The sequence below is a fragment of the Muscardinus avellanarius genome, assembly GCF_963383645.1.
Source record: "Muscardinus avellanarius genome assembly, chromosome: 18".
Taxonomy (NCBI): Eukaryota; Metazoa; Chordata; class Mammalia; order Rodentia; family Gliridae; genus Muscardinus; species Muscardinus avellanarius.
In genome coordinates, this window is record NC_137804.1 from 25,703,343 (window position 1) to 25,729,696 (window position 26,354).

Below are 26,354 nucleotides of genomic sequence, written 5' to 3' on the forward strand. Positions count from 1 at the left end.
CGGAACCCCTACATCTGTCTCAGCCAGAGGAAGGCACATCTGTAAGGAGGCCTCCTGCAAGCCTGGGCTGAGATCTTTCCAGCGAAATCTTGCAGTTAGGAAGGTTTTTACAAATCAAATTCTACTCGATTAGAGAACTAAGGGGGAAAAAAAAATAAAGAATTGCAAACTGAACTGGAGTTAGGTCTGCTGGGGCTGGGGACCCAGAGCCAAGGTGAGGTGCTGCGTTAGTGTGGGGAAGGTGGAACCCAGCACTTTCTGTCTGAAGCCTAAGGGGTCAGGGTAGAACATCTGCCTTAGTCCAGGGTCTCTGGGTTTTGTAGGAAGCAGGGCCTGGGTCAAGGTGCTCACTCTGGTGAGATCCTTGGTCTCTGAGTTACCTGGGAGCAGGAGGCCTCTTGTGATCCTCTTTCAAAGCCAAAAGGGAGGTGTCCCAAAGCAGCTATTTGGAAAAGGCTTAGGAAGAGAAGATGCCTGATTTCTGAAAGTAAAAAGAAAGGAAGGATGGGCGAGCGGTCGCCTTTACATGGGGACTCAGTGGGTGTGTGCTGCACCTTGGGCAGGGCCTCCGATCCTGGGTGAAGCTTCAGGGATCACTGGTTCCTCTCCGAGCACCAAAGCTCCTCCTGCAACCCCTCCCTCATGGTTCCTTCTCTGTCTGTCTCTCCCCAACATCTGGGGCTGTCCAGCTGTAGATGCCAGGCCATGGATGCCGCAGGGACACCCAGCACGGGTTTGGGTGGGACCCAGTGAACACCGTTTGCTTCATACAGGTCGGGGATTGTCACCCAGAATTCCCAGGGTGCCCTTGGACCCCAAAGGCAGAATGCCCGCCAGCAGCTGCAGCAAGCCAGGAAGCCGAGGAGGTGGGAGCCCGGCCGGGCTCTCAGCTTCTGACACTTGTAACTGATGGCCCCTGTCACTTCCTGTCATGCAGCCCTGCTGGCGGGGAGGAGTTCCTTCAGGGAAACCATGCTCAGCTAGCTCAGAGAGTCCCCTCCGCAAGGCTGTGTGGCGGTCGGGGGCCGGGGAGTCCGGGTGGATGAGGTCCGAGCGCCCCATGGTGTGGTGTTGCTTTGTTCGCGCCCAGGTAAGCTGCCCAGCCAGGGACAGAGGCCCCTCGCTCCGCACGTGTGGTGACAGGAGCACAGGTGAGAGGCCTAGCGGTCTGTCCACCTCCCACGGAACTGAGCGGCGGCTGCCTCTAAAAGCGCCTGGACGGCGGGGCTGGCTTCCTGCCTCACTTAGTAGGAAAGAGGTGCGGCAGTGCTGAAGGCCACCGCGGTGTGTGTGGTTGCGATGCTGAGCTGAGCGTCTTCTCCAACACCGTGATTGGAGGAGAGGGAGGGTGGGGGCCGTCCACCCTTTGCTTCACGATGCTAGCGTGTTAGATTTTACAGAAGACCCACTTTAACTACTGGGAAGGAACAGAGGGAAAAGGTGCATCTGCTTGGACGTTGTTCTTTATTCACCAAGTGGGCTTCTAAGGTCATCTCTGGCTCTTTGGATGAAACGTGGCTGGTTTCTCTAAAATGATCCTGGTGTTTAGAGGATGGAGTCAAATGATAATCAGTGGACTCAGACTTCAGAGCGCGGGTGTGCAGCTTGAGATCTGGAGAGGTTTTGTTGCCACAGATTGAAGAATAGTGAAGCGTCCCGAAGCGCACTCTCTGCCCCTTTTATTTTGTTTGTTTCTTTGTGGACAGTTGTTGAGGTTTTGGAGAAGCTAAAGCTACCTTTTGAAGGAAATGCCCCCTTGTTTTTTGTCTTCTTCTATGCTGCTGAAACTGATTTTTGTAATCCTGGCTCCAGCTCTTGTATGTGACCATTACAGACATTCTTTCAGTTATTTTTATTGAGGTAAATTGGCATGACATTAAATTTGCCATCCTCACCATTTTAAAGTGTGCAGGTCAGTGATGCTAAATACATCCATGCTGGGATGCTGCCCTCACTACCGTCCACCTCCTCTGAAACTCTCTTCAGCCTGCAAAACTGTGTGCCCACTCCACAGTGACTGCCTGTCCCCTCCCCCCGCCCAGGGCAACCGCCATTCTGCTGTCAGTCTCCGCTTTTGACTACCTTAAGTACATCGTGCAAGTTGAGTCAAACGGTATTTGTCTTCTTGTAACTGGCTTATTTCACTTGGCATAGTATCTTCAATGAATTTGCTTCCTTTTTAAGGCTGAATAAAATTCTGATGTTATGCATGTGCCGCACTCTGCTTGTCCACTCATCACTCAAGGGACCTGTGGGTTGCTTCCATGTTTTAGATGTTGTGAATAATGTTGCCACGAACCTGCATGTACAAATATCTACTTAAGGCCCGGCTTTCAATTTTGGGGAGTATACCCAAAAGTGAACGTGCTGGATTATAATTTTCTGCCATGCTGTTTTCTACTGCATCTTTATTGCTTTACCTTCCCACCTAGTGTACACAAACAAGGGTTCCAGTCTCTCCGCATCCTTGCCAGCACTTGTTATAATTTTTGGAGGTATCCTAATGGGTATGAAGTATTATCACACTGTAGTTTTTATTTGCATTTCTCTAATGGTTAATGATGTTGAGTATCTTTTCATATGTATTATTGGCCATTTATATCTCTTTTTTAAAGAAAAATAACTTCTATTCAAGTTTTTTGCCCTTTTTTGTGGTATTGGGGATTGAGCCCAGGGCCATAGTACCTCTCATAGTACTCCCAACCATATTTTATTCTTTATTTTTATTTTTATTTTTATTTTTTTTTGGTGGTAGTGGGGATGGAACCCAGGGGCTTTCTATCTTTGGGCTATACTCCCAGACCTATTTTATATTTTATTTGGAAACAGGGACTCTTAAGCCAGCTGAGGCTGGCTTTGAACCTGCTAGATCCTCCTGTCTCAGCCTCCCAAGCGTGGGGATTACAAGCGTGTGCCACCACGCCCGGCTCTATTCTTTATTTTTGAAGTAGAGCCTCACTAAAGTGTAGAGGCCTTAGTAAATTGCTGAGGCTGGCTTCTAGCCTGTACTCCTCCTGTCTCAGCCTCCTAAGTACTGAGATTACAAACCTGAGCCACCATTCCTGGTCTTTGCCCATTTTTTAATCAAGTATTTTGTCTTCTGTTGTTAGATTTTAGGAGTTCTCTCTATATTCTGCTTATTTAATCTTTATCATATATTTGATTTGCACATATTTTCTCCAATTTGGAATTTCCTTTTTATTCTGTTGATATACAAACATGCTTTTTTTTTTTTGTGGTACTGGAGGTGGAACCCAGGGGCATTCTACCTCCGAGCTACACCCCCTGTCATATTTTTTTATTCTTTATTTTGAAACAGGGTCTCACTAAGTTTCAGAGAACTTCACTAAGTAGCTGAGGCTGTCCACGAAGCACGATCCTCCGGTCTCAGCCTCCCAAATGCTGGGATTGCAAGTGTGCGCCACCACACCCGGCTCAGACATACATTTTTTAAACCTCTCTTTTGACTTGGGTCATTCACCTTTTTCTGTCTTGACTAGCTATTTGACCACTTGATAGAAGATAATTTTTGAGCCTCTGAGATATGAAAATTAACATTTAAAACTATTTATGACATGTGAGTGACCCTTGATGGAGTGTTAATAACAATATGATACAAAAACATCTGACATTTATTAGATGCCTATCGTGTTACCTAAGCACTTCATTCACATTTGCCGATGAAATTCTGACAGCACTGTATCTATTATTTTTATTCTCATTGGCAGATGGTGAAACTGAAGTTTAGAGAAAGTAGTTTTCCCAGGGTCACCTGGCTGGTTAGTGAAGCAGGTTTGAAATGCAGGTGGAACGAGTCCAGAAATGACGTCCTCAGCCATTTGGCCCTAAAGGATGGTTTTGATGCCGGTCCCCTTTCTAGGTCTCCTACCATGGACAGCATCTTCAGGGATGCTTTGGCTTTAGTCATTGTCAAGCCACCCCATTTTGTGGATGTTTGGTGTGGTCCAGTTAGTGCTTAAGTAATAAGCACTGACTCCTCTGGACTCAGTTTCCTCTCAAATGGCAATGCCTCTAAACTCTTTTTAGCTCAGGTCTGAGTCTGTGATATGCAGCTATTCTGCACAAAAGGTAAAAACAAAAACAAAAACCTAGTTCCTACATCTACCCTATTTCAAAGTCAAATGATTCCGTGAGCATTTCAAAGTACACTTTTCCCAAGGTTCTCAACCTGAACTCAAAATGTAATTGGCTGGCTACTGACCTTTATTCTGCCTTGGAAATATTATACAGTGAATTTTGATTCCTTAGTTCTGAGAGTCTCTAGAGAAAGAGTCTAGGGAAATTGAGCCTGAATTCAGGAAGCAAAGAGAGGGGAGGAACTTTTTAAAGATCTCATAAATTTGTCTTAGATCTGGCCAAGGTGGGCATGTATCCGTGGGAGCTGGAGTAGTGGGGCAGGGAAGAGCCAGACAGGTGCAGGTCTGAGTCCCAGCTTTGCTTCTCCCTGGCTGTGTAATCCAAGGCATGTTATCACACCTCTCTAGTTCCTCCTCTTTACAATGGGAATGGTAAGCAATGCCTGCCTTACGGGGTTGTCAGGAGTGGATTGCAGTAACACATGGTAGTGCTCAGCAGAGTCAGCACTCAGTAAACATGATCCATGCCCATGTCACACTGATGATAGGATGTATTAGTGGCTAGCAGAGAAATGGATCCTTAGTGCGAGGCTCCAGAGCCCCCTTCATGCTGAGATAACGTGGGCCTGGTGTGATTTCATGGCGGGGAAGCAGCAGCACATCTCAGGAAGGTCGGTGCATCCATCCATCCAAAGCCCTGTTCCTGTCATGCCTTCACAGCCTGCCCGGGGCCCGTAGCGGGAGTCGTGGAAGGGGAAGTGGATTCAAAGCAGATCCCCAAAGGCCTCAACAGAACACTCAGCCCTGTGATTCAAGGGACAAGGCCAGGGTGGCGGCCCCGACCGTCCACCGGGACAGAAACAATGGGTGGCTTCAGGTCCTAAATATAGACCATGTGGATGTCACTTTGGGAACAGTTCCTGTTGCTGGCGGGCAGGCAGCTTTGTTGGGAGGAGTTCAGGAAGCAGCCCCTGGGTGCCACCCCTCGCTCCGCCAGCCCTCCGGTCCCAGTGTCCCCGCATCCCTGGGACCTGCCTTGGTGCGACAGCCTCCTTCCTTCCCCGTTTGGCTCCCACCAAGTCTTCTTGTGCTGTTTCCTCCTCCCTCCCGGCTTCACACAGACCCTACCCATAGCTGCAGGTGCTGTCTGCACAGTACTCCTCAGAGGGCAGGACCAAGTGCATGGGCCTGAGAGTCAGGAGTTTGGGGTCCAGGTTCTAGGTTCTGCAGGCAACTGTGGGCAATGCTAACATCCCTAACACCAGCTTTTCCATCCGGGGGCAAGAGAGACACAGCTGTTAAGAACCCAGGGCCCGAAGGTCGTCAGCCTGAGTTCGAATCCTCACTGTCCTTTATTCTAAGACTGTGCAAGTTCTCTACCCCTCCGGGCCTCAGTCAGCGCATGGGCAGAAGGGGGATGAGGACGGTCCCTGCCTTGCGGGCTGTGCAGAGTTGATAAACAGAATCTGTGGACCTTTCAGACGGTGCGTCTGGTTGGTGCTCCACAAATGCGTTTTATGATGACAGTTGTGATTTGTAGGAAAAGAGAATTGAAGTGGGTCTGTGTTTCCCAGGCTTCACTTATGTTTTCCATATCCACGTCCCACACATACTATTATTTTTCACTTACTGTTTTTCTTCCGATCGTCTGGTTTTTTATTCATTTGCTAGAGCTTAGAATCATCCTGTGCAGTTCTGGTTCTGAAGTTGGAGTTGGAGCTGTTTCCTGAAACATAATGTAATAAATACATACACATGGGCTGCATATGGCCCGAGGTGATCCTGTCACCCCAGGGCCCGCTGCCCACGCCTGGGGCTGCAGACCAGTGGCCCTGAGCACTTGAGGTCCGGGTTGCCGCCACTACACCATGTGTTTGACTCTGCTCATCCCACTGAAATGAATGTAACCTGCCCTCTTGCTCATCCGCCCTTGCCTGAAAATCAGCTTGACTCTTCGCCAAGTGTCAAGATGGCCAAAATAGAGGTCTTTGTAGCTTCTGCTATCTTCTTTGCATGGGCCATTAACAGCTTGGAAAAGAAAGCCACAGAGTGAATGACCCAGTTTCTGAAATGTCACTTTTTTGTGAGAAGTGAGAGGGGCCAGGGCCACTCTCTGCCTAAAATCTTTGAATATGGGTAAAGGGGACTGTCTCAGTCAGCTTCTACCACTCCCCAACTCAGCACAGACAGGAAGAAGCGTGTGTTCTTGGGCTCTCAGGTGTGCAGGCTGGTGTAAGTGGTCTGCCTCACACAGGTTCACACGAGTGTTCCTCTTTTGTGGAGGTCAGAGTCCAGAGGAACGAGCAGAAACGTGATTATTTTAAGATGTAGGCTCAGAATCGGGACATCAGCTCTTCCACCCATATTTCCTTGGTCAGAGAGAGTCACAGGACCAGGCCATGGAGGTCAGGGGAGGGTGTAATATTTGCCAAAAATAAATCTCTCACGGAAATAATCATTCAGTCTCTACGTATTGAGCATGTATTCTGTGGGAGACTCTGCCATGTGGGGGATACGAATATGAGAGCGGTAAATGAAGAAGGTGATGCGACCTCTAGCCCAGGCCCGGCGTGCGCTGGGTCCTCAGTGCGGCCTCCTAGGACCTTGGTTGCTGGCTGTGTGAGTGTCCCCATGGGCTGTCTCACTTGATCCGGCCCCTGTCGGGCAGATACAGCGGTCCCAGGCTAGACAGGCCTGCTGAATGCTTGCCATCTTCTGATGAGGAAGGGCTAGGGGTGGCCCCGCAGCAGAGAGCAGACCCCTGCAGAGCTCATCCCTGTGGTGGGCCAAGGCAGGCTTTGTGCTGAAGAGGCTCGGGTTCCAATCCCCGGGTGTTTATTCCCACACGCGCCTCGTGGAAGGTTCTGGTGGCCTGCTCTTCAAGCACCTGTGTACTGAGCACTTAGCGCGGTAGTGACCTCTCCCAGGGTCGCAGTGTCGCCAGCCCGGTGCCTCCTGAGGCTGCATGCATCTCTGGGTTCTCTTGAGAATATTGCACACAGCTGTGACTTTCTCCTGCAGGCCGCAACCCCGGGTGAAAAGCTCTGCTCTCATCCATTCTATCCCCTCCCTCTTCTCTTTCCTTCTCTTTTTAAAGAAATTAATCAAATGGAAGAGGGATTTTTTTTGTTGTTGTTGTTTTTATGCCGTGGTCAGGTTCAGAGTCTGACTCATATAAACTGCCCAGTGAGTGTTTTCTAACCGCATGAGGCTAAAGATGGCAGTGGTGGCATCTCGCCGGCGTGTGCGTGGGGCCACGGACTCTGCCCCCAGTGAGCGAGGAGAGCTCTGTATCCGACCTTTGTGTGTGACGGTTTGTGAAGAGGAGACCCAGAGAGGTTAATTCCACTTGCCCAAAGCCGCACAGCTAATCGTAATAAATAATGATAGTGTTTTCCCTCAAGCACATCACCTACACGCAGATACAATTGATTCTTGTTCACTTAGTATCTGGGAATATTGTGCCCATTCTCACCTGTCAGTTTAACAGGTCCTAATGCAATCTGAGTTTTCTTACCCCTCGTCTGTGAAGCTGAAGACACGGTGACAGACACACGCGGCCCACGTCTATCTGCGGAGCCCGCATGGGCAGAGCTCCTTAGGGCCGGCGTTGCCACCTTTCTCCGGGTCTCCCCCCTCCACCGTGTCCCTCAGGCCTCACTCAGAGCTGAGCCCAGGGCAGAGCTGGGGCCCTGACAGAGTGGGGGGCGGGGGGGTTCCCTTCCAAGAGTCCTGCAAGTCTTCGCTGGAGGTTCTTCTAGTCTTAGTTCCAAGGTGCTTTGTCTCAGCAGCCACCGGGGGTGGGGGGGCATCCCTGCTTCCCACCTGCGCCCCAGGTGGGAAGTGTGCTGGTTTGTGCAGGCCTGGTACCCCCTTTGTCAGCAGGATCATGGTGGCCCTTTCTCCATTTATTGCCCAGCCCGTCCGGTCTGCGTGGGACAGTGAGGGGCGAGGAGGAAAAGGAGATTCCAGTGAATCTGTTTTTCTTTAGAGTGATATTAACTGCCGTTATTTTTGTATAAAAAAGAAAAATGCTGAAACTGAGGCCTCCATGGAGTACTGTGTACTCTGTAGCAGCACTGTTGAGTGGGAGTGGAATATAAGCTCCCTGGGTTTTGTTTGTTTGGTTTTGGGGACTGCAGATTGAACCGGGGGGCATTCTAACTCCAAACTATATCCCCACCCCTATTTAACTTTTTTTTTTCTTTCTAATTTTGAAACAGTGTCTTGCTTAATGGCTGAGACTGGCCTCAAACCTGCAATCCTTCTGTCTCAGCCTCCCAAATACTGGGATTACAAGTGTAAGCCATCACACTCAACTCCATGTCTAATTTTAACCACATTAAAGAAGTAACCATATTGTAAGAAGTAAAAATAAACAGGTGAAATTAATTCTAATGTGTTCGATTTTACTTGGTATACCCAAATCTTTACATTTTGACACGTAATTGAAACACAATTTTTTTTCTAGTACTGGGGATGGAACCCAGTGGCATTCTGCCTCAGAGCTATTTTGTATTCTTTATTTTGAAACAAGGTCTTACTGAGTTGCAAAGGGCCTTACTAAGTAGTAGCTGAGGCTGTCTGCAAACCCAGATCCTCCTGTCTCAGCCAGCTGGTCGTCTTCTTGTGGTGTTTGTTGTGATTGGGGCTGTGTGTGTCCTCACTGAGGAAGAAGCCAGCATTCCTGAGGCTGGTCTCAGCATGCGATCTTCCCGTCTTAGCCAAGTATTGAGATTATATTATAAGCATGTGACACCAAGCTTAGCTTTTTTTTTTTTTTTTTTTTTAATGATAGCACCAACCGGGCATGGTGGTGCATGCTTGTAATCCCAGCATTTGGGAGGCTGAAACTGGAGGATCGCAGTTCACAGACAGGCTCAGCTATTTACTGAGGCCCTCTGCAACTTAGTGAGACCCTGTTTCAAAATAAAGAATAAGCCGGGCGTGGTGGCGCACACTTGTAATCCCCACGCTTGGGAGGCAGAGATAGGAGGATTGCGCAGGTTCGAAGCCAGCCGTGCTGGTTTAAGAGACCCTGTTTCCAAAAATAAAATAGGTCTGGGAGTGTAGCCCAGAGGTAGAAGGGCTTTCAGGAACCCCAGTACCACCAAAAATAAATAAAAATAATTTGTTAAAGTATAAAGGGGTCCTGAGACTAAAATGTCTGGTTTTAACACAGGAAGGTGCTATGTGCCTGGGTTCTCATTTGATCACAATAAACTATAAGAAAAACAAACGCAGCTGAGTCCGCGTGAGCCAGAACGGAGCCTGGTGCCGAAGCATCTGTGCGTTGTCCGTACCCAGGGCAGCCGTGTGGCTGGGTGGGTGGTGTGACCGAGCAAGCCTGCTCCACGGGTTGGTTTTGACTGTCAGGAATGTTGGTGCGTCCGCTGTACATTGTTTCCCCTTTAATGGACGTTCTGTTGTGTACAGTTCTTTCTTGTTATAAACATCTGCAACACGTCTCCAAGTGCCCACAGGGTGGGGGGCAGGACTTACTCTCAGTGTCTCCCTAGAGGTGGAGCACGGAGGAGCGAGTCCTCCTCAAGCCCCTTCAGCTTGCTGGAAGCCGGGCCTTGCTCCTCCATCTCCGCTCTCCCTCCAGCTCCCGCCCTTCTACTGTCAATGGCATCTGGTGTCAACTCCTCATGTCCCCACCTCCATGCCTCCCCACCGGGGCCTGGAGCTACGGCTCCACAGCTCCAAGCCATCAGCAATCAGGAAAAGTCTCTGCCTTAAGCAAATCTCGCTCTCCGTCCATATACAAGCAGGTTCTGTATCCGGGTTCCCTGGATAAGGAAGGAGTAGAATCTTGGGGACGCTGCGCTTTACTTGAAACAGGAATTCCCCAGCCAGCTGGTCTTCTTGTGCTTTGCTGTGATTGGGGCTGTGTGTGTCCTCACTGAGGAAGAAGCCGGCCTTGTTCTGCTGCTCGCTGCGGCTGGTGTTTGGGGTAGGACCCAGAGGCGTTAGGCTGGGCCTAAGGCCTGGGTGCACAGGTGCAGCACCTGCCCCCCACCTCCTCTGGGCCTCTCCTGGGCCGGGCCTCCTCCTGGGCCTCTCTTGGGCTGGGCCTCCTCCTGGGCCTCTCCGGGGCCGGGCCTCCTCCTGGGTCTGGCTTCCTCCCACCCTGCGGCCTGTGGAGCTGCGCTGTGATGTACACCTGGATTAGTGCTCTTCTTCCTTGAGATGCACTAATTTTGGGACAAAGGTCTTCATGTTTTCATTTTGCTCTGGGTCTTTCAAATTATATATAGCCTTCAAGTCCTGCCTGAAGCACCTCTGTGTCTCTCAGACATAAAATGAGTGAGCAGAGAGCGGCCACTCTGCCTGGCACTGTTCCTGCTCTGCAAGGAACTGTTCCCACCATGACCACCGGGCCCTTTTGGATAAAACCCTCATTTCCTCGTCTTATGTATTTCTTTCTTTTTTAACCCCAGCTCGGTATATGTGTACACACTTAGGACACAGCCTCTATTTGTAGACTTCATGTCTGTGAGCCGGCCTATTCTAAACTTTATTTGTAACCCCAGTCAGTCCTCATAGCACCTTGTTGGGAAATCTGAGCACGGCCACGAGCTTCCAGCCCAGGTGGCCGCGGCCGAGTCCTGCCTTTCAGTTAGAGCCCTTGGGCTGTGAGCAGTGCTCCCTTTGTGGTCTATTTAGTGCTCTGCTTTTACATTTTAATAATTTTGGCTGGTGATTTCACTGTTTAAAATGGCCCCCAGAAGCCGGGCGTGGCGGCGCATGCTTGTAATCCCAGCATTCAGGAGGCTGAGACAGGAGGATCCTAGCTCGCGGACAGCCTCAGCTATTTAGTGAGGTCCTTGCAACTCAGTGACGCCCTGTTTCAAAAGAAAGAATAAAAAATAGGGCTGGGAGTGTACCTTGGAGGTAGAATGCCCCTGGGTTCCATCCCCTGTATGCAAAAAAAAAAAAAAATGGCCCCCAGGTGTAGCACTGAAGTGCTATGTAGTATTCAGAAGCCGTGATGTGCCTTACAGAGACAAATATTTGTGTGAGATACGCTGCTTTGGGCATGAGTTATGTGTGGTGTTGATGGCCATGAGTTCAAGAGTAAGGACCCACCAACTAAGGCCTCCTGCCAGAAACACACATAGCTCCAGGTAAAATGTTGATTGGTTGACAATATTGCAACCTGAAGCTCGAGGGCACTCACCCTGAGTCTCTGCAAGGAGCCGTGGTTTGTATCCAAGACTCAGCTGCCAGAGAGACTCCTGCAAGAGAGAGGTGTCAGCTGGCACTGAGCCTCTTTCCTCTCCCGCCCTCTCCCCGTCTGTCTCGCCCTCCTTTCTTTCTTCTCTGAGCCCATGGCCTTCGGGTTCACTCTCACTGGCCATCAGTCCCCCTGGGACTAGCCTCCTCCCCCAGGACAGCCGCAGGGCCCCCTGTTCATTCGCCCTCTCATTCCGCACAATTTCATGGGTCACTTTCTTCTACTGGGCTCCGAGACCTGATCACAGACCTTTATGTTTCAAGAGCATCGCTTACGGGTCGTCCCTGCAGTCTGTGACTTGGAGCAAGCCGCGCACCGCACACTTGTTTCTAGGAAGTGTTTTCCAATCTCTGCCGTTCTCATTGCGGCTTCCCTCCCCCACCCGGCAACCTCCTTGGCTGCACATTGTCCTGAAATGCTGGAAGGAAACTTTAGTGGTCACCTGACCCTACACCCTCAGCTTGCAGATAATGAAACTGAGATTCGGAGGGGGAAAGTAAGATGCCCGGGGTCACATAGCCACTGCCAGGGCCTCAAAGAACAGAGGACAGCCAGCTGGGTGTGGTGACGCATGCCTGTAATCCCAGTACTTGGGAGGCTGAGAAAAGAGGATTGCAGGTTCAAGAACAGCCTCAGCAAGTAATGAGGCTCTTAGCAACCTAGTGAGACCCTGTTTCAAAACAACAAAAACAAAATAAAAATGAAAATAGTGCTGAGGTGTAACTTGAGGTAAAACACCCCTGGGTCCAATCCCCCAGTTAAAAAAAATTAACAAAAAACAGAGGTCAAGCTGGGCAATTATTGTTCACTAATTGGACCAGGCAAGAAAAAGATAACATCCATGATGTTATCTTTCCTACAAAAATTTTATAAAACAGATCTGCAAATGACATGCATTTATAATCAAACCAGACAGTATCTGAATAGAAATTCAGAATACTATCTAGGTTTAACTGTCATTTTTTCCCAGTAGCATTTTGTATCTGTGCTCAAGGTATCAAGATATTTACAACATAGAAAGTCTTTAAATTTCTTGCTTGGATGATTTTCATTATCAAAACACCTGCTCTAACACATCTGAAAGTGGGCATTTCTTGGTCCTAACGCGTAGGATCATGTATTTGCAAGCCAGGATAGTGACGACAAAGAGCGGGCATTCTCCTACAAAGTCAACCAGGAAACGGGTTCTGCCGGCCCCCCCAGACCTCCAGTCTCCCCTCCCCAAACAGGGAAGGAAAAAGGCCGAGCAGAGATAATGTGCCATCCTCAAACAAAGCGTGGCGACTGCTCCTGGGTCTCTAAGAGCTCCCGTTTCCTGTGGCTAAAGTTAGGCCTGTTAGATAGGAACTTCATTTTTAATCCATGACTGGGCAGACAGAGGGTTCCAGCCCTCTCCATAAAGGAAGGGAAAAAGGAGGAGTCCCTTTCCAGTGCCCCAGGGGAGACGGCCAGAGTTGCTTGTTTTGTGCTTGTCATGAGAGCAAAACTCACGGGACAGTTACACAGGTACTGGAGTGACTACTTCAAGAGGAAGAAGTGTTTCCTCAGCCTCACTCACTTGTGAAACACCTTTCTTTCCCTATAGCTCTTGCCGTTGGAAAAGAGCAACTTTCTACAAAGCAATGTAGGGTTTTCCTTTATATTTCTCTTTAATGGGAAGTTTATGTCACTATGATAAACAAAAATCCAGGATGCTTGCCATAAATAGAATGTAACTCTTAAGATACATAAATATGCGCAAAGCAGTATAATTAAATTCCCCCTGGACATTGTGGGCTGAGCCTCTTTGTGCCCAGAGAGTGAGATCAAGGCTGGCAACCATTTTAGGGGTATTAAAGGTGAGGTAACAGATGACCCTGATTTGAGCCTTTTTTCTTGATGGGATTCAGGATGGACAAGCAACTGAACATGAAGGAACTTTGTTGCTGTGTGATCTACCGCCAGGTGAAAGCTATTGTTGCTGACTCCCAGTGCCCAACCCGTGGGGCCCCGTGTCCACACCCATGACTTCTTAGGCCTGTGCACTTGAGGGGGGTTCCATGCAAGGCAGCTACCGTCCAGAAGAGCCCCCTCTGCCCTGGGGTTGGGGACTGTAGGTCCACCGCCCTCACCTCCGCAGGGCAGGCTGCTTCACGCCTCTGGGTGGGGGTGTCTCCTGCAGGTTGAACTCTGGTCAGCCGTGGCTGCAGCCCGCTGCGTCCACACCCCGCACTGACTTCCCTCCTTTCCTCTGTCTCACTTCCTCCCTCCTCCCAGCAGTTCCCAGGATCTCTTCCCAAGAAATCAGCTTGTACCTAAATCCTCAGGGCCTGCCTTAGGGAAACCCCAAGGACACCTGGTAGACACACTATGCTTGAGAATGAAGACACAGCCGGGCATGTCGCACACACCGAGAGGCTGAGACAGGAGGATCGTAGATTTGAGGTCAGCCCTCAGCAACTTAGCGAAGCCCTCCGCAACTTAGTGAGACCCTATTTCATAATAAAATAGGGTCACATTATAGCTCAGAGGTAGAATGCCTCTGGGTTCAACTTCAAGTATCCCCCTTCCCCAACACACACTCAAAACATGAAGACAGCACTGAATGTGTTTAAAAATAAATGCACATAGTTAGATTGGAACAGAAGCCTCGGGATGAGGGCATGGCTCGACTCGTACACGTGTGTTTTCTTTCCCTCTGTCTACTGAGGGTCCTGAGGCAGTGGCGTCCTAGTAGCAAAGAACACGCCTAGTACCCAGCGGTGGTCCCCCCCCCCATAAACAATGAAAGTTTATTTGGCTCATGGATCCTCAGATTGTGGAATGATATTTGGTGACTTTTCTTTTCTTTTTTTTTTTTTCCTGCATCATAACATGGTAGAGGGTATTACAGGCAAAAAAGAGAGAGAGAGAACTCAAACTCCTGAACTCAAGACTCCTTATACTTGGCATTAATTGTCCCTAAGGGTAGAGCCTCGTGATCTCAACACCTTCCATTAGACCACACACCCCAACATTGCTTCATTAGGGATTAAGTTTCTAATATTTGCTCTTGGGGGGCATAATTAAACCATAGTAATAAATAATGATAGAAGTGCCCGGTGGTGCTTTCTAAACGCCATTCTCTACCCAAAGGATTCAGGGCTCCTTGGAGAAAAGGGGGTTTCTAGGGATGGGCAGGAAAAATGCCAGAGGAGCCCAGAGAGTTGTTGTTTTTTTTTCCCTTTGCCAAAAAAGTAATGAACCGCTCAGACTGACGGGCATGTGAGCGAGCTGGATACGTGCGCGCTGAAGTATTTGGGAGCTAGTGGAATGCTGTCTGTAATTCATTCTCAAATAGGAGGAAAAATAACTTCTATTCATCTGTCAAAACATATATAGAAAGAGATAAAATAACTGGGGCGAAGTGCAAGTGGTGAGTGAATTGAGGTTGTATCTTGTTCTCAACTGGAGGACTTTTCTCTGAGTTTGAAATGGTATTAAAGTTGTCCCCAATAAAACAAAACCAGTTCACAGATGACCTGCACTCACTGCCCTCTGTAAGAAGCAGCCCTGCTCATGGGTTGCTCTTTGGGGCGTCCAGTGCCTCGCCACCCTGGTGCGGGGCAGCCAGCCCTCGGTACTCTGCTGCCCGCAGCCCCTTGGGCTCTGGGAGACCCAGACACTCCTGCAGCACAGACCTTATCTGGAAAAGAAGAGAATTGAAGGAATATTTGACAAAAAAAATAAAAAGCTAGCTCTCTTCCAGCTGGACATGGTGCTGTATACCTGTAATTCCAGTAGTTGGGAGGCTAAGATGGGAGACTAAGATAGGAGGCTGGCAGGTTCAAGGCCAGAATCAGCAACTTAGTGACACTATCAGCAACTTAATGGGACCCTGTTTCAAAGCAAAAAAAGTAAAAAGGGCTGGGGGTGTAGCTCAAAGATAGACGCCCCGGAATTCAATCCCCAGGACCACAAAAACAAACAGAGAACTCTTCTAAACAAAACTAGGAATGCACACAAGATGCCGGCTGTTTATCCTTAAAGATTTTCCTCTCCTTCAGTAGCAAAGTTACTATAATAATTAATCTTCTTCTCCTGAAAACAATGGCCCCAAGTGTGCCAACAAGGACTCAGCGCGTGTCCTTAATGGACTGCCTCTGGCCGCAGCCAAGCCCCGGAACAGCCAGGTCTGCCTGGGACCAGGGACCCTCCCTGGTGCAGCCATCAGCGCGGCTGGCAGTCTCCAGAGCGTGGGAACCCGCAAAGTGACCCCTGGGCTGCCCTGGCCGAGGAGCTGGCAGGTCAGTAGCAAAAGTCAGCTACTGTGTGGAAAGGAGTCAACCATGGTTACATGATTCCTTGTCCTTGTCCTCCAACAGAACTGTGTTTGAAAGTGGAGGCGGGGTTCACCACAACCCCAAATTATTGGGAGGGAGGCAAAGGGCCCCAGACCCCAGGGACATCAAGTATTCAGGGCATCCCTTCTTGAGCGGCACTAGCATGTCCTGTCAAGTTTTGAGTAAAGAAGTAAAAGTTGTGGTGAACCGTGTATGGGCTGCAGGAAAGGGGAGAAGTATGTTGTGCTACATTTTCCTAATCCTGGATCTTCAAAGTTCATTCCAACCACTCTTATCTCGAAATCTCAAATCAAGGCTTTGATTTGGCAAAATTGAACCACACTTATCTAGCATTTAATTCATTTCCCAGGCAATCGGTGTTTTACTGAGGCTAGGACTCTCTTGTGCTCAGAACTATCCTAACCTTTGTGAAAATCTACCCCAGGGTGCAGAGATAGCTCAGCGGATGTTTCTGACTGACACATGTGAACAGATGAATCCACTTTCCCACAAAATGACAAGTATAAAGATGTAGGATTTTAGCCGGGCGTGGTAGCACACGCTTGTAATCCCTGCGCTTGGGAGGCGGAGACAGGAGGGTCATGCAGGTTCGAAGCCAGCCATGCTGGCTTAAGAGACCCTGTTTCCAAATTTTAAAAAAGTATAAAATAGGTCTGGGAATGTAGCCCAGAGGTAGAAGGGCTTCCAGGAACCCCAATAGCACCAAAAAAAAAAAAAAAAAAAGTAGGATTTTTTTTCTAGGAAGACTAGATGCCAAGAAATACTGCCCATAAGGTACTACTTATGATTCTGTGAATTTTAAAGATAGAAATCTAGAAAAAACAGGAGACTCAGGTAAATGAATTCCACAATGTGGTTCATTCAACAGATTTAAAAAATTTTTTATTGGTGCATTATATTCATACATCATATTGGGGTAAAAAAAACTTGTGTGTACATACATGTACACATCACTGATTTAACCCCTACCCAATTCCCTCCCCATTCTCTCCTTCCCTTGCTTGGCTTAGTGGTTGACTTCGAGATATATATATTGGTGGTGCTGGGGTTCCTGGAAGCCCTTCTACCTCCGGGCTACACTCCAGACCTATTTTATATTTTTATTTGGAAACAGTCTCTTAATCCAGCGCGGCTGGCTTCGAACCTGCAGGATCCTCCTGTCTCTGCCTCCCAAGCGCGGGGATTACAAGTGTGCACCACCACGCCCAGCAGACTTCAATATGTTTAAGTAAATTGTGTGTTTTAGAGATTTTCCTCTTCCCTCCTTCTTTCTCTTCCTTTAGGTTGTCTTGATTACTCCTCTATAGGATTTCCTTTTTCATCTAGCATTCCTCCTATGACCCATTTCTCCCTAACTCACATATTAGGGAAAGCATTTATTTCTTATTTTTTGTGACTGACTAATCTCACTTAGCATAATGTCCTCCAGTTCCATCCATTTCCCTGAAAATGACGTAATTGAGTTTTTTTAAATGGCTGATTCAAATTCCATTGTGTACATATCCCACAGTTTTGTAATCCATTCAACTGTCGATGAACATCTTGGCTGGTTCCATAGTTTGGCTATGGTGAATTGTGCAGCTATGAACATAGATACACATGCATTAGTTTGGTAGTTTGGTTTCTTTTCTTTTGGGTAGATACCCAACAGTGGTTTGCTGGATCAAATGGTAGATTTGTTCCCATTCTTCTGAGGATTCTCCATACTGTTTTCCAAAGTGGTTGCACTAATTTGCAGTCCCACCAACAATGTTTTAGAGTTCTTGCTTCTCTACATCCTCGCCAGCATCTGTTGTTGTTTGTGTTTTGAATGGTTGCCATTCTAGTTGGAGTTAGGTGAAATCTCAGGGTAGTTTTGATTTGCATCTCTCTGATTCAACAGATATTTTACTGAGCACCTATTATATGCTAGGCACTGTTCAAAGCGCTGTAGAGGCGTTGGTTAGAGGCTTTCAAGAAGAACATAGTTACAACTGCCCTGGTGACTCTGGTGCACACTGAGGACCGGGACCATGCCTCAGCGTGGCCACTGAGCTCCAAGGGGCTGGGATGTTTACCTGGTGAGCCATGTCATCACAAGCTGAGTTGCTCCCAGTATTCCTTGCCTGTAGGAAGCTGAGGTGCACAGCAGCGTAGTGATTGCCAAGGGGATGCAGGCTGATAGCATCTGCTACACCCACCGCTGGGTCTCATGCAAAATAGTGGCTTGTTCAAATATGCAGAAAGTGGCCCTAGTCAACTCATTTAAATTCCATAAGCCTGTTTCCTATGGGAATTAACTTCTTTATGCAGTGATAAGGATCTGATATAATACATGCAAAGTACCCAGAATGCAGTGATTATACATCCCAGCCAAGAGAAGCAGCCAGAATATACCATAAAGAAACCAAACTTCAGCTGGGCATGATGGTGCATATCTGTCATACCACTTCTTAGGAGGCTAAGACAGGAGGAACACAGGTTCAAGGCCAGCCTCAGCAATGTATCAAGACTCTCAGCAACCTAGTGAGACCATTTCAAAACAAAAACAATAAAAATAGAAAGGGCCAGGGGTGTAGCTCGGAGGTAGAATGGCCCTGGGTCCGATCCCCAGTAACCCACCACATGTGCGCGTGCACACACTCACACACACACAAGAAAGAAAGAAACCGAATTTCAGGCATTTATATTGAGAGCTCTAATATCATAGACAACACTGGATGGCTCTGCAAGGGACCTTTCATTCCCTTGAAGGAGTGTCCTGGTCCCCAGGGCAGCTTGGCAAGGGCAGCCCATTTTCCCAGCACTCTTCCTCTCCTCTGTGTGTGTGGCAGATGGCCCCAAGGGCCGGATGTTCAGGCACCTGGGCAGAGGGAGGCTGGCGCCAATGGTCAGGGAGCTGAGCATGAGCCCGTTACCAGCACTGGCTCATTTTTTACTAGGAGAAGGCAGAAATATGGGCCACGTGTAAATACAGAACTGGGGTCTCGCCTGTCGACTCAGGGTCCCAGGTCCCTTGTGAATAACGAGCATGGCTGAACCTGAGCTTGCAGCTGGAGAGTCTAAATCAGCTGCTGCATGGAGTCGGTCTCTGGGTATTATGCAGTGAGCTGGGCAAGGCGGCGTACACCTAAAATTCCAGCACTTGGGAAGCTGAGGCAGGAGGATTGCAGGTTCAAGGCCAGCCTCAGCAACTTGGGAAGGCCTTCAGCAATTTAGACCCGATTTCAAATGAAAAAATAAAGCCAGGCGTGGTGGTTCACACTTTTAATCCCAGCATTTGGGAGGCTGAGACAGGAGGATCGTGGTTTGCGGACAGCCTCAGCTACTTAGTGAGACCCTCTGCAACTCAGTGAGACCCTGTTTCAAAATAAAGAATAAAAAAATAGTGCTGGGGATGTAGCTCAGAGGTAGAACGCTCCTGGGTTCCATCCCAGCACCACACACACACAAAATTAAATTAAAAAATAAAATTAAATAAAAAATTAAAAAAATAAAATAGGACTAGGGGTCTAGCTCACCGGTAGAATGCCACTCGGTTTCATCCCTAGCACCATAGAAGGCAGGCAGGCAATTTATTTGGACATTCCTTAAAACACACACACACACACACACACACACACACACACACACACACACACACACATTATATGTTCTCTGATAATGGCTTGAAACCATTCCATTAGTGAAGAATTTTAATAAATAGAAGTTTTCTATAGTGTTAAAAAAGAAAGCAAGTAAACAAAAGAGGGCTGGGGACACTGTAGTGTCCTGAACCAAAGGCCGTGATTAATCCAATCCCGAGCACCTGAGGACCAGAAGAAAAACAGAATGGTCGTAGTTCAGGAGCCCGGGCGGGCAGCCATCTGCTCAGCTCAGTTTGTGCTTCTTGTCACACCCCACTGTTGAAGATCTGTGAATACAAACCCGTCTCCCTCTTTGATCAGTGCCCGCATGGCTCTTTTCTTTTCTCCTCCCTCTATCCCTTCCTCCCTTCCTATCTCCCTCCCTCCCTCCCTTTCTTTTTCTTTTTTCTTTTTCTTTTTTTTTTTTTTTATAGTACTGGGGATTGAACCCAGGGTCATTCTACCTCTGAGCTATTCCCCAGCCCTATGTTATTTTTATTTTTGACATAGGGTCTGCTTGCTGAGGCTGTTCCTGAACCTGCCATCCTCCTGCCTCAGCCTCCCAAGTACTGGGATCATAGGTGTGCGCCACCAGCCCAGCTCCAGACAGGTTTTTATGGGACAGCATTTCTGAGAAATATACTTGCCAGGCCTCTCCCCTGTGTAGACAAGAGCTCTGTTTTTCTCTTCCTCCTTTGGCCTTGGAAGGGCTCCGTGGTCTGTTTGTTGAGTGGCCGAGTGAGTCCCACTGCCCTTGGGCGTCAGGGCTGGCTGCGTCTCCTCCTCCTCCTGCTTGACGCTTAAACACGTTTCGCTTACAGGGAGAGCAAAGCCTTTCCTTGTTTAAGGCGATTTCATCTCTGTTTCTGAACAAGTTAAGGGTCAGGTGTCCTGTGGCAAAAATCCTAACACAGGGCCTTCTCTTAGTTTGTTAAAATCAAGTTAGTGAGTATGCTTTTATACATTTTAAGTATTTTCCCCATGATTTATTTACTCTGGTACCTGAACTTCACTCGTTGTTACTGCTGCTCTTGCTTGTACTAATAATAGTGAATGTTCAGTTAGTTACTGGGCGCCAGACTTTGGGCCAGTCCTTTACTCAACTCTTGAAACCACCTCAGGGCAAGAGATGTAGCTCAGTGGTAGAGCGGTCGCCTAGCATGTGCAAGGTCCTGGGTTCAATCCCCAGCACTGCCAGAAAAAAAAAAAAAAAGAAGAAGAAAAGTAAAACTACCTTCGAAAGAGGTGCATTACTACCTCCATTTTAAAGATGGGGAAACTACAGTTCATAGATGTGAAGTGACTCAGTTAAGGTCCCATAACAAATAAATGGCAAAACTAAGATATAAGCTCACCAAATCTGAAACCTTCAAACTATAGTGATGGGCATCTGATCCCACTGCATATCCCGTTAGTTGGAGTATATTTGTCAATAACTCAGAGAGCGCCGTGACTTCCAGGCTCCCCATCCTGTGAGCAAATTGAAAAATTTAGTAAAGAGAAAAGACCAGGGTGGCAAACATGGTGGCCGAGACAGGATGACCACAGGTTCAGGGTCAGCTCAGCCACTTAGCCAGACTCTTAGCAACTGAGTGGGACCCTGTTTCAAAAAATATAAAATTTTGCCGGGCGTGGTGGTGCACGCTTGTAATCCCCGCGCTTGGGAGGCTGAGACAGGAGGATCGCGCAGGTTCAAAGCCAGCCTCAGCTGCTTAGTGAGGCTTTCAGTAACTTAGTGAGACCCTGTTTACAAAAAAAATATTTAAAAATGGGTCTGGGAGTATAGCCCGGAAGTAGAAAGCCTCTGGGTTCTACTCCCAGTACTACCAAAAAAAAAAATGTATATATATATATATATATATATATATATATATATATATATATATTTTTTTTTTTTTTTAAGCAGGGCTGGGGATGGATGTAGCTTGGTGGTAGAATGCCTCCAGATTCAATCTCCAGTACACACACACACACACACACACACGCACGCACACTCACAATTTTAGGGTGCTGGAAAGGAGATAATGACTGAAAATATGGAGAAGAAAAACCCAAACAAAATATGAGTCCTCTCCTTGCTCAAAATGTAAATTTATTGGGTTGAGTTCCAGCTAAGGGCAGGGACAGGAACACAGAATCCTTTTGCTAATCTCTCCTCCGAGAAGGGGCAGATGAAAGGCTGCAGAACCTCCGAAACCACCTGAGCTGCTTGCCAGCAGGGAGAAGGTCGGAGGACCTGGTTTGGATTTAATAATTACCAGCGGCTAATCAGGGGCCAGTTGGCGCTGCTGGGGGCTGCGCTTTCTCTATTAGCGGGTGCTTACTGCTCTGGGCACCTGGTTATTGAATAGAGAAGCCCGTGATTTAATCACAGGGCTGTTCTGACGGTAATCAGTTTAATCTCAGCCATTTAAAATGAAATTAGGCTTGCATTTGCCCTCCTCTCTGTGAAAAAAGTGTCAAGAACACTCTGCAGAGGCGACTGATGGTATCCAGGGGACACCGCGTCTAACGCTGTGGGGCTCGGGGACGGGAGGTCCAGGCTGCGCCCAGGGCCCTCACCCGTCTTCCTGCAGTATTCCCGCCCTTCTCAGACCTACCCTGCCTGCCTCAGTGTCAAGGAGCAAAAAACAACTCGGGCGGCAGCGACGGGACAAGGAGGAAAGTTAAAATTTACCAGTTTTTAACTCTCTCGCCATATGTCTGGTTCTTTTCTAAATATTTTATTTCCTTTAGAGTCTTGAAATAGCCATGTAACAGAGAAAATAAAGCATATAGGTGTGTTTCGTGGACACTGATATATCCCACACACTTAGAACCCGCCTGGCTCAAAGTGACCCTTAGGAAATATTTACTGATGAAGGAAGGGTCTTGTCCAAGGTCACACTAGGTGGCCATGGTAGAGCTAAATTTTGAACTCATATCTATCTCATTTATGCTTTTAATTTCCTTGAAGTAGAGAGGTGAAGGCCTTGTGAGTTTCCTTTTTTTTTTCAGGGCCAGGGATCAGACCATAACCAAGCAAGCAGCACTCTACCACCAAGTGATACTCCAGATCCAGAGCCTTTTAATATTGTTTTAAATATTTGTATATTAATTTCAGCCAGGTGTGACGGTGTAATCCTATTATCTGGGAGGCTGAGACAGGAGGACTGCAGATTTGAGGCCAGCCTCAGCAACTTAGCAAGACCCTCAACAATGTAGTGAAACCATTTCAAATTAAAAAAGAAAAATTAGAGGGCTGGGGATGTAGCTTGGAGGTAGAACACTTCTGGGTACTATCCTCAGTACTATCCTCAAATATACGTAGAAATTTCAAGGAAACACATACTGGGTTTAAACAGTACAAAAAGGAGATAGCGTTATGTGACAGGAAGAGCACTGGTTGCCAGTCATCCTGGCCAAAGAAACCCCATCTTCAGCACTCAGTATCTCTTGACCTTGAGCAGATCCCTAACGCCGTCCTGCCCCCCACTGGCCCCCTCTGCGCAGTGAGCGCCCTGGTGTTTCTGGTGGGTCACGGAGAAGCTTGATGGGCTGGTCCTTTGGCTCACAGCCCGTCGTGCACCGGAGGACACCTGGGATTGTCCTTTGGCTCTAAGGCTCAAAATCTCCAAGGAACCCAAGATGTGGGTCCTGAGACAGTTGAAGCAGGTGAGGGTGAGATACTCAGACCTGGACCAGGGCTGCCTCCGCTGAGAAAACAGTCACTGCGGCCTGGATCAGCGCTGTCTGCTGAGCTCCTTCTGCTGAATGGCAGGGGATGCAGAAGGCGGTCTGTTCCTGGGCCACTGACCACGGGGGTTAGATGTTGGCCCCGTGCAATCAGAAGGTAGGCAAGCCGGGCGTGGTGGCGCACGCTTGTAATCCCTGCGCTTGGGAGGCTGAGACAGGAGGATCGTGCAGGTTCGAAGCCAGCCTCAGCTACTTAGTGAGGCTCTCAGCAACTTAGTGAGACCCTGTTTCCAAATAAAATATCTATCTATCTATCTATCTATCTATCTATAAATAGGACTGGGAGTATAGCCCAAAGGTAGAAAGCCTCTGGGTTCTACCCCCAGTACCACCAAAAAAAAAGGAGAGGGAGAGGGAGAAGGAGGAGAAGGAGAAGGAGAAGGAGAAGGAGAAGGAGAAGGAGAAGGAGAAGGAGAAGGAGAAGGAGAAGGAGAAGAAGATAGACAAGCCTGAAACATGGCAGCCCAGCGTAGCCCAGGAACAGGCTTGCATGTGTCGGGAGGATGAATTCTGCCGGCAGGGCTGCAGGATGTGTGATCAGTAACGAGCGTCAGAGGAGGTCACCCGGTCCACCCGGGGATAGCCACATGGCCACAAAACTTCACGTGGACAGGCACAGGGCCCTGCTCAGCTGCACGTGAGCGCAGAGGTCCCTGGGTGATTTTTTATTGGAGAGGCTTTTCTATAACCCAAGCACTTCTAGAAAGTATCTCCATCCAAAATGGAGCTGCAGGGCTGAGGCAAACTCCACTCAGGCCCGTGGTTCTCACAAACTCTCCTCCGTAACTACCTTTCCTTTTGATCCCCACTTGGTGCGTAGGGACAAAGAGTGCAGGTGCCCGGCGTGGTCATTATGGTTCAGATGGGCTGGCTGTGTCCTCTGGGTCTGAGCTACCTTCACCCTTGGGCTCCATGCTCCTAAGGCCCAGAGACAGTGCTCCTGATGCTGTGGACCAGGGCATGGCTGAGGGCCCTGGCCAGGGAACAGATCTGATGTTCCTTCTTGTAGGTGACCAGAACTCGCCGCTGCCACGCTCAGACTAAGGTCTGAACAGCCGCGATTTCATGTAACATGTCTCTGTATTCTGAGGAAAATCAGTGCCTCCGCCATATTTCTTATTTGCCAAGCAAAAACTTGAGCTTGAACTGGCAGCTTTTATGTCTCCAAAGACATCTGAGGTTGAAGAATTGCAGCATCTGGTGACCTTTGCTTTTGAGGTTCTGATTTAATTTTGGCAGCCAGGTGGCTAGCGGAAGGGAGAGGTGTCATGTCACGAACTCTGGCCCCTTTATGTATCCTTTATTTTAGTCACCCACTTGGAAATTATTCACCGACCTGCTCAGCGCGAGGCGCTGGGGCTGGGAGGTAAAGCTATGCACTGTAATCAGAGAGCGCAGACTCCCGTGGTCAGTGGGTCGCCCAGCTGCTTTGCCTTCGTGGTTGACAGAGGAGTCGGCTGCGCACCTGCCTCAGTAAACTGTATGTGAATAGCAGGGGGGTCCTGGGCTCCCCGAGTGGCTGGGCCTGCCAGACCACATGTGGAAGTGCACAGCTCAGGCCTGGCCTTCCTGCCTCCTTCCCCAGTAACGGGGTTTCTGAAGCACAGAGGAGGTGTTATGGCTGTGATCTGGGAACAGGCAGCGATAGCTCTGCAAACTAGAAAGGACGACAGCCAGGCACAGCGGTGATGCCTGTAATCCCGGCTACTCAGGAGGCTGAGGCAGGAGGGTTGCAATGCGAGGCCAGCCTCAGACACAGAGCCCTGTCTCATGCCCTGCATGGGAACGCAGCTCATTTCTAGGGTTCTTAGGTTCAACCCCCACTGCCGCAAAACGACCTAACTAGAAAGTTCTGCACAACCTTAGGCGGGATGGCACGGTGTGGTCTTCAAGGGCAGTTCTCTAGTAGAATAAAAGTCATAAGAGAGCCTCCTCTCGTATTCCTCAGGTACAGCTCCTTCTTCCCCCGTCCATGGGTACTGTAGACGTGCCACCCAAGCTCTGCCGCGGGAGAGCGCACTGGGGACCCACATAGCATAGAGTTACACGGACCCGGGTTAAAATCCAACCTGCCACTTGCTAATTCTAAAACCCTGGACAAATCCCAGCTCCTCTCTGAGCCTCTGCCTCCTCTTCTGTAGAATGGAGATTACACAGCCCGGTGCGGTGGCGCACACTTGTAATCCCAGCATTCAGGAGGCTGAGACCGGAGGATCGCGGTTTGCGGACAGCCTCAGCTACTTACTGAGGCCCTCTGCAACTCAGTGAGACCCGGTTTCAAAATAAAGAATAAAAAATAGAGCAGGAGGTGTAGCTCAGAGGTCGAATGCCCCTGGGTTTCATCCCCAGACCCCCCCACACACAAAATAAAAATAAAAATAAAAAAAGAATGGAGATAACACCAGTTCCTGCCTACCTCACGGGTGGTCATGAGAATCAATTGAGAGCCTACATGTGGGATTCAGCTCTGAGCGCCAGTTGGCAAATGCTTAATAGGCTAACACACGGTATTAGCCAGCAGTCTGGTTGTTATCATTACTGATCACTTTGGTGACTTTGGAGAGAGCGTAGCGTCCTGTGGAACCTCTGCTTTCTGAGACTCCCCGTCTATGTCTGTGCGGCTCGTTTCCAACCTGTAGCTTGTCCTCTAGGTCGCTGGCCTGAGCTCAGCCAGTGTTTCAGACGTTCTAGTTCCTGAGTGTGGCGTGGTCCACTGTGCATCCCTTGTCCCCAGGGTGGCGGGACGGGTGCCCGCTTGGTCCCTTCCACTCTCTGCACCTGTGCACTGCTGGGGTTGGGCAACTGGTGAAGACAACAAGCTTCCCAAAGGGAGCAAAATATCAAGAAATACTATTTGGGGAGAAGCTGCCAAGTACCAGGTCCTGGACCTGGCTCTGGGATTATGACCATGACAGCCGCATCCTGCCTCCATGGGCTAAGATTTCATGAAAAGGTCATCCCAAGCCCAGAAAAACAACAAATCATATGATCTTTCTGTCTGGCCGGTGTCTCAGCACTTTGGCGCATTCATCACAGAGATCACAATCTGAAATTATTTTGTTTTCATCCTCTATTAGTCAGTGTGGGGAGTACTCCCGGCTCCTCGCCGCTGTATCCCAGGCCCCAGGACAGGAACGTGCTGAGCAACATGCGGCCGGCCAGCCGTGACTAAGTGATGCTCTGGGAAGCGTGCGCTTCAAGCCTCAGACGTCTTTCTCGTTTGTTGCTAGCAGTGGTCAACCACCACCCCGTGTAATAGAAATTGACGAGAAAGCTGCTCTCGGAATCCACGCAGATTTTGCTTTGCAAAATATGGGGATTTCTTAAGGTCGTTCTATCCTGGATGAACTGACTC

General features: G+C 48.7%; 1 protein-coding gene across 2 annotated transcripts in view; it reads left to right on the forward strand.

The window, feature by feature from the left end:
• ARHGEF3 (Rho guanine nucleotide exchange factor 3) overlaps nt 1-26,354 on the forward strand; it is a gene marked incomplete at both ends in the record, with an annotated part of 290,292 nt that overhangs the window by 94,714 nt on the left and 169,224 nt on the right. Inside the window, one exon of one of the 2 annotated variants that reach the window (XM_080714878.1) lies at nt 921-1,090. The exons of the other annotated variant lie outside the window; for it this stretch is intronic. Within the exon in view, the coding sequence (XP_080571004.1) occupies nt 932-1,090 (159 nt within the window). Of the gene's footprint in view, nt 1-920; nt 1,091-26,354 lie in introns of those variants that run through there. 2 annotated transcript variants of the gene reach the window in all.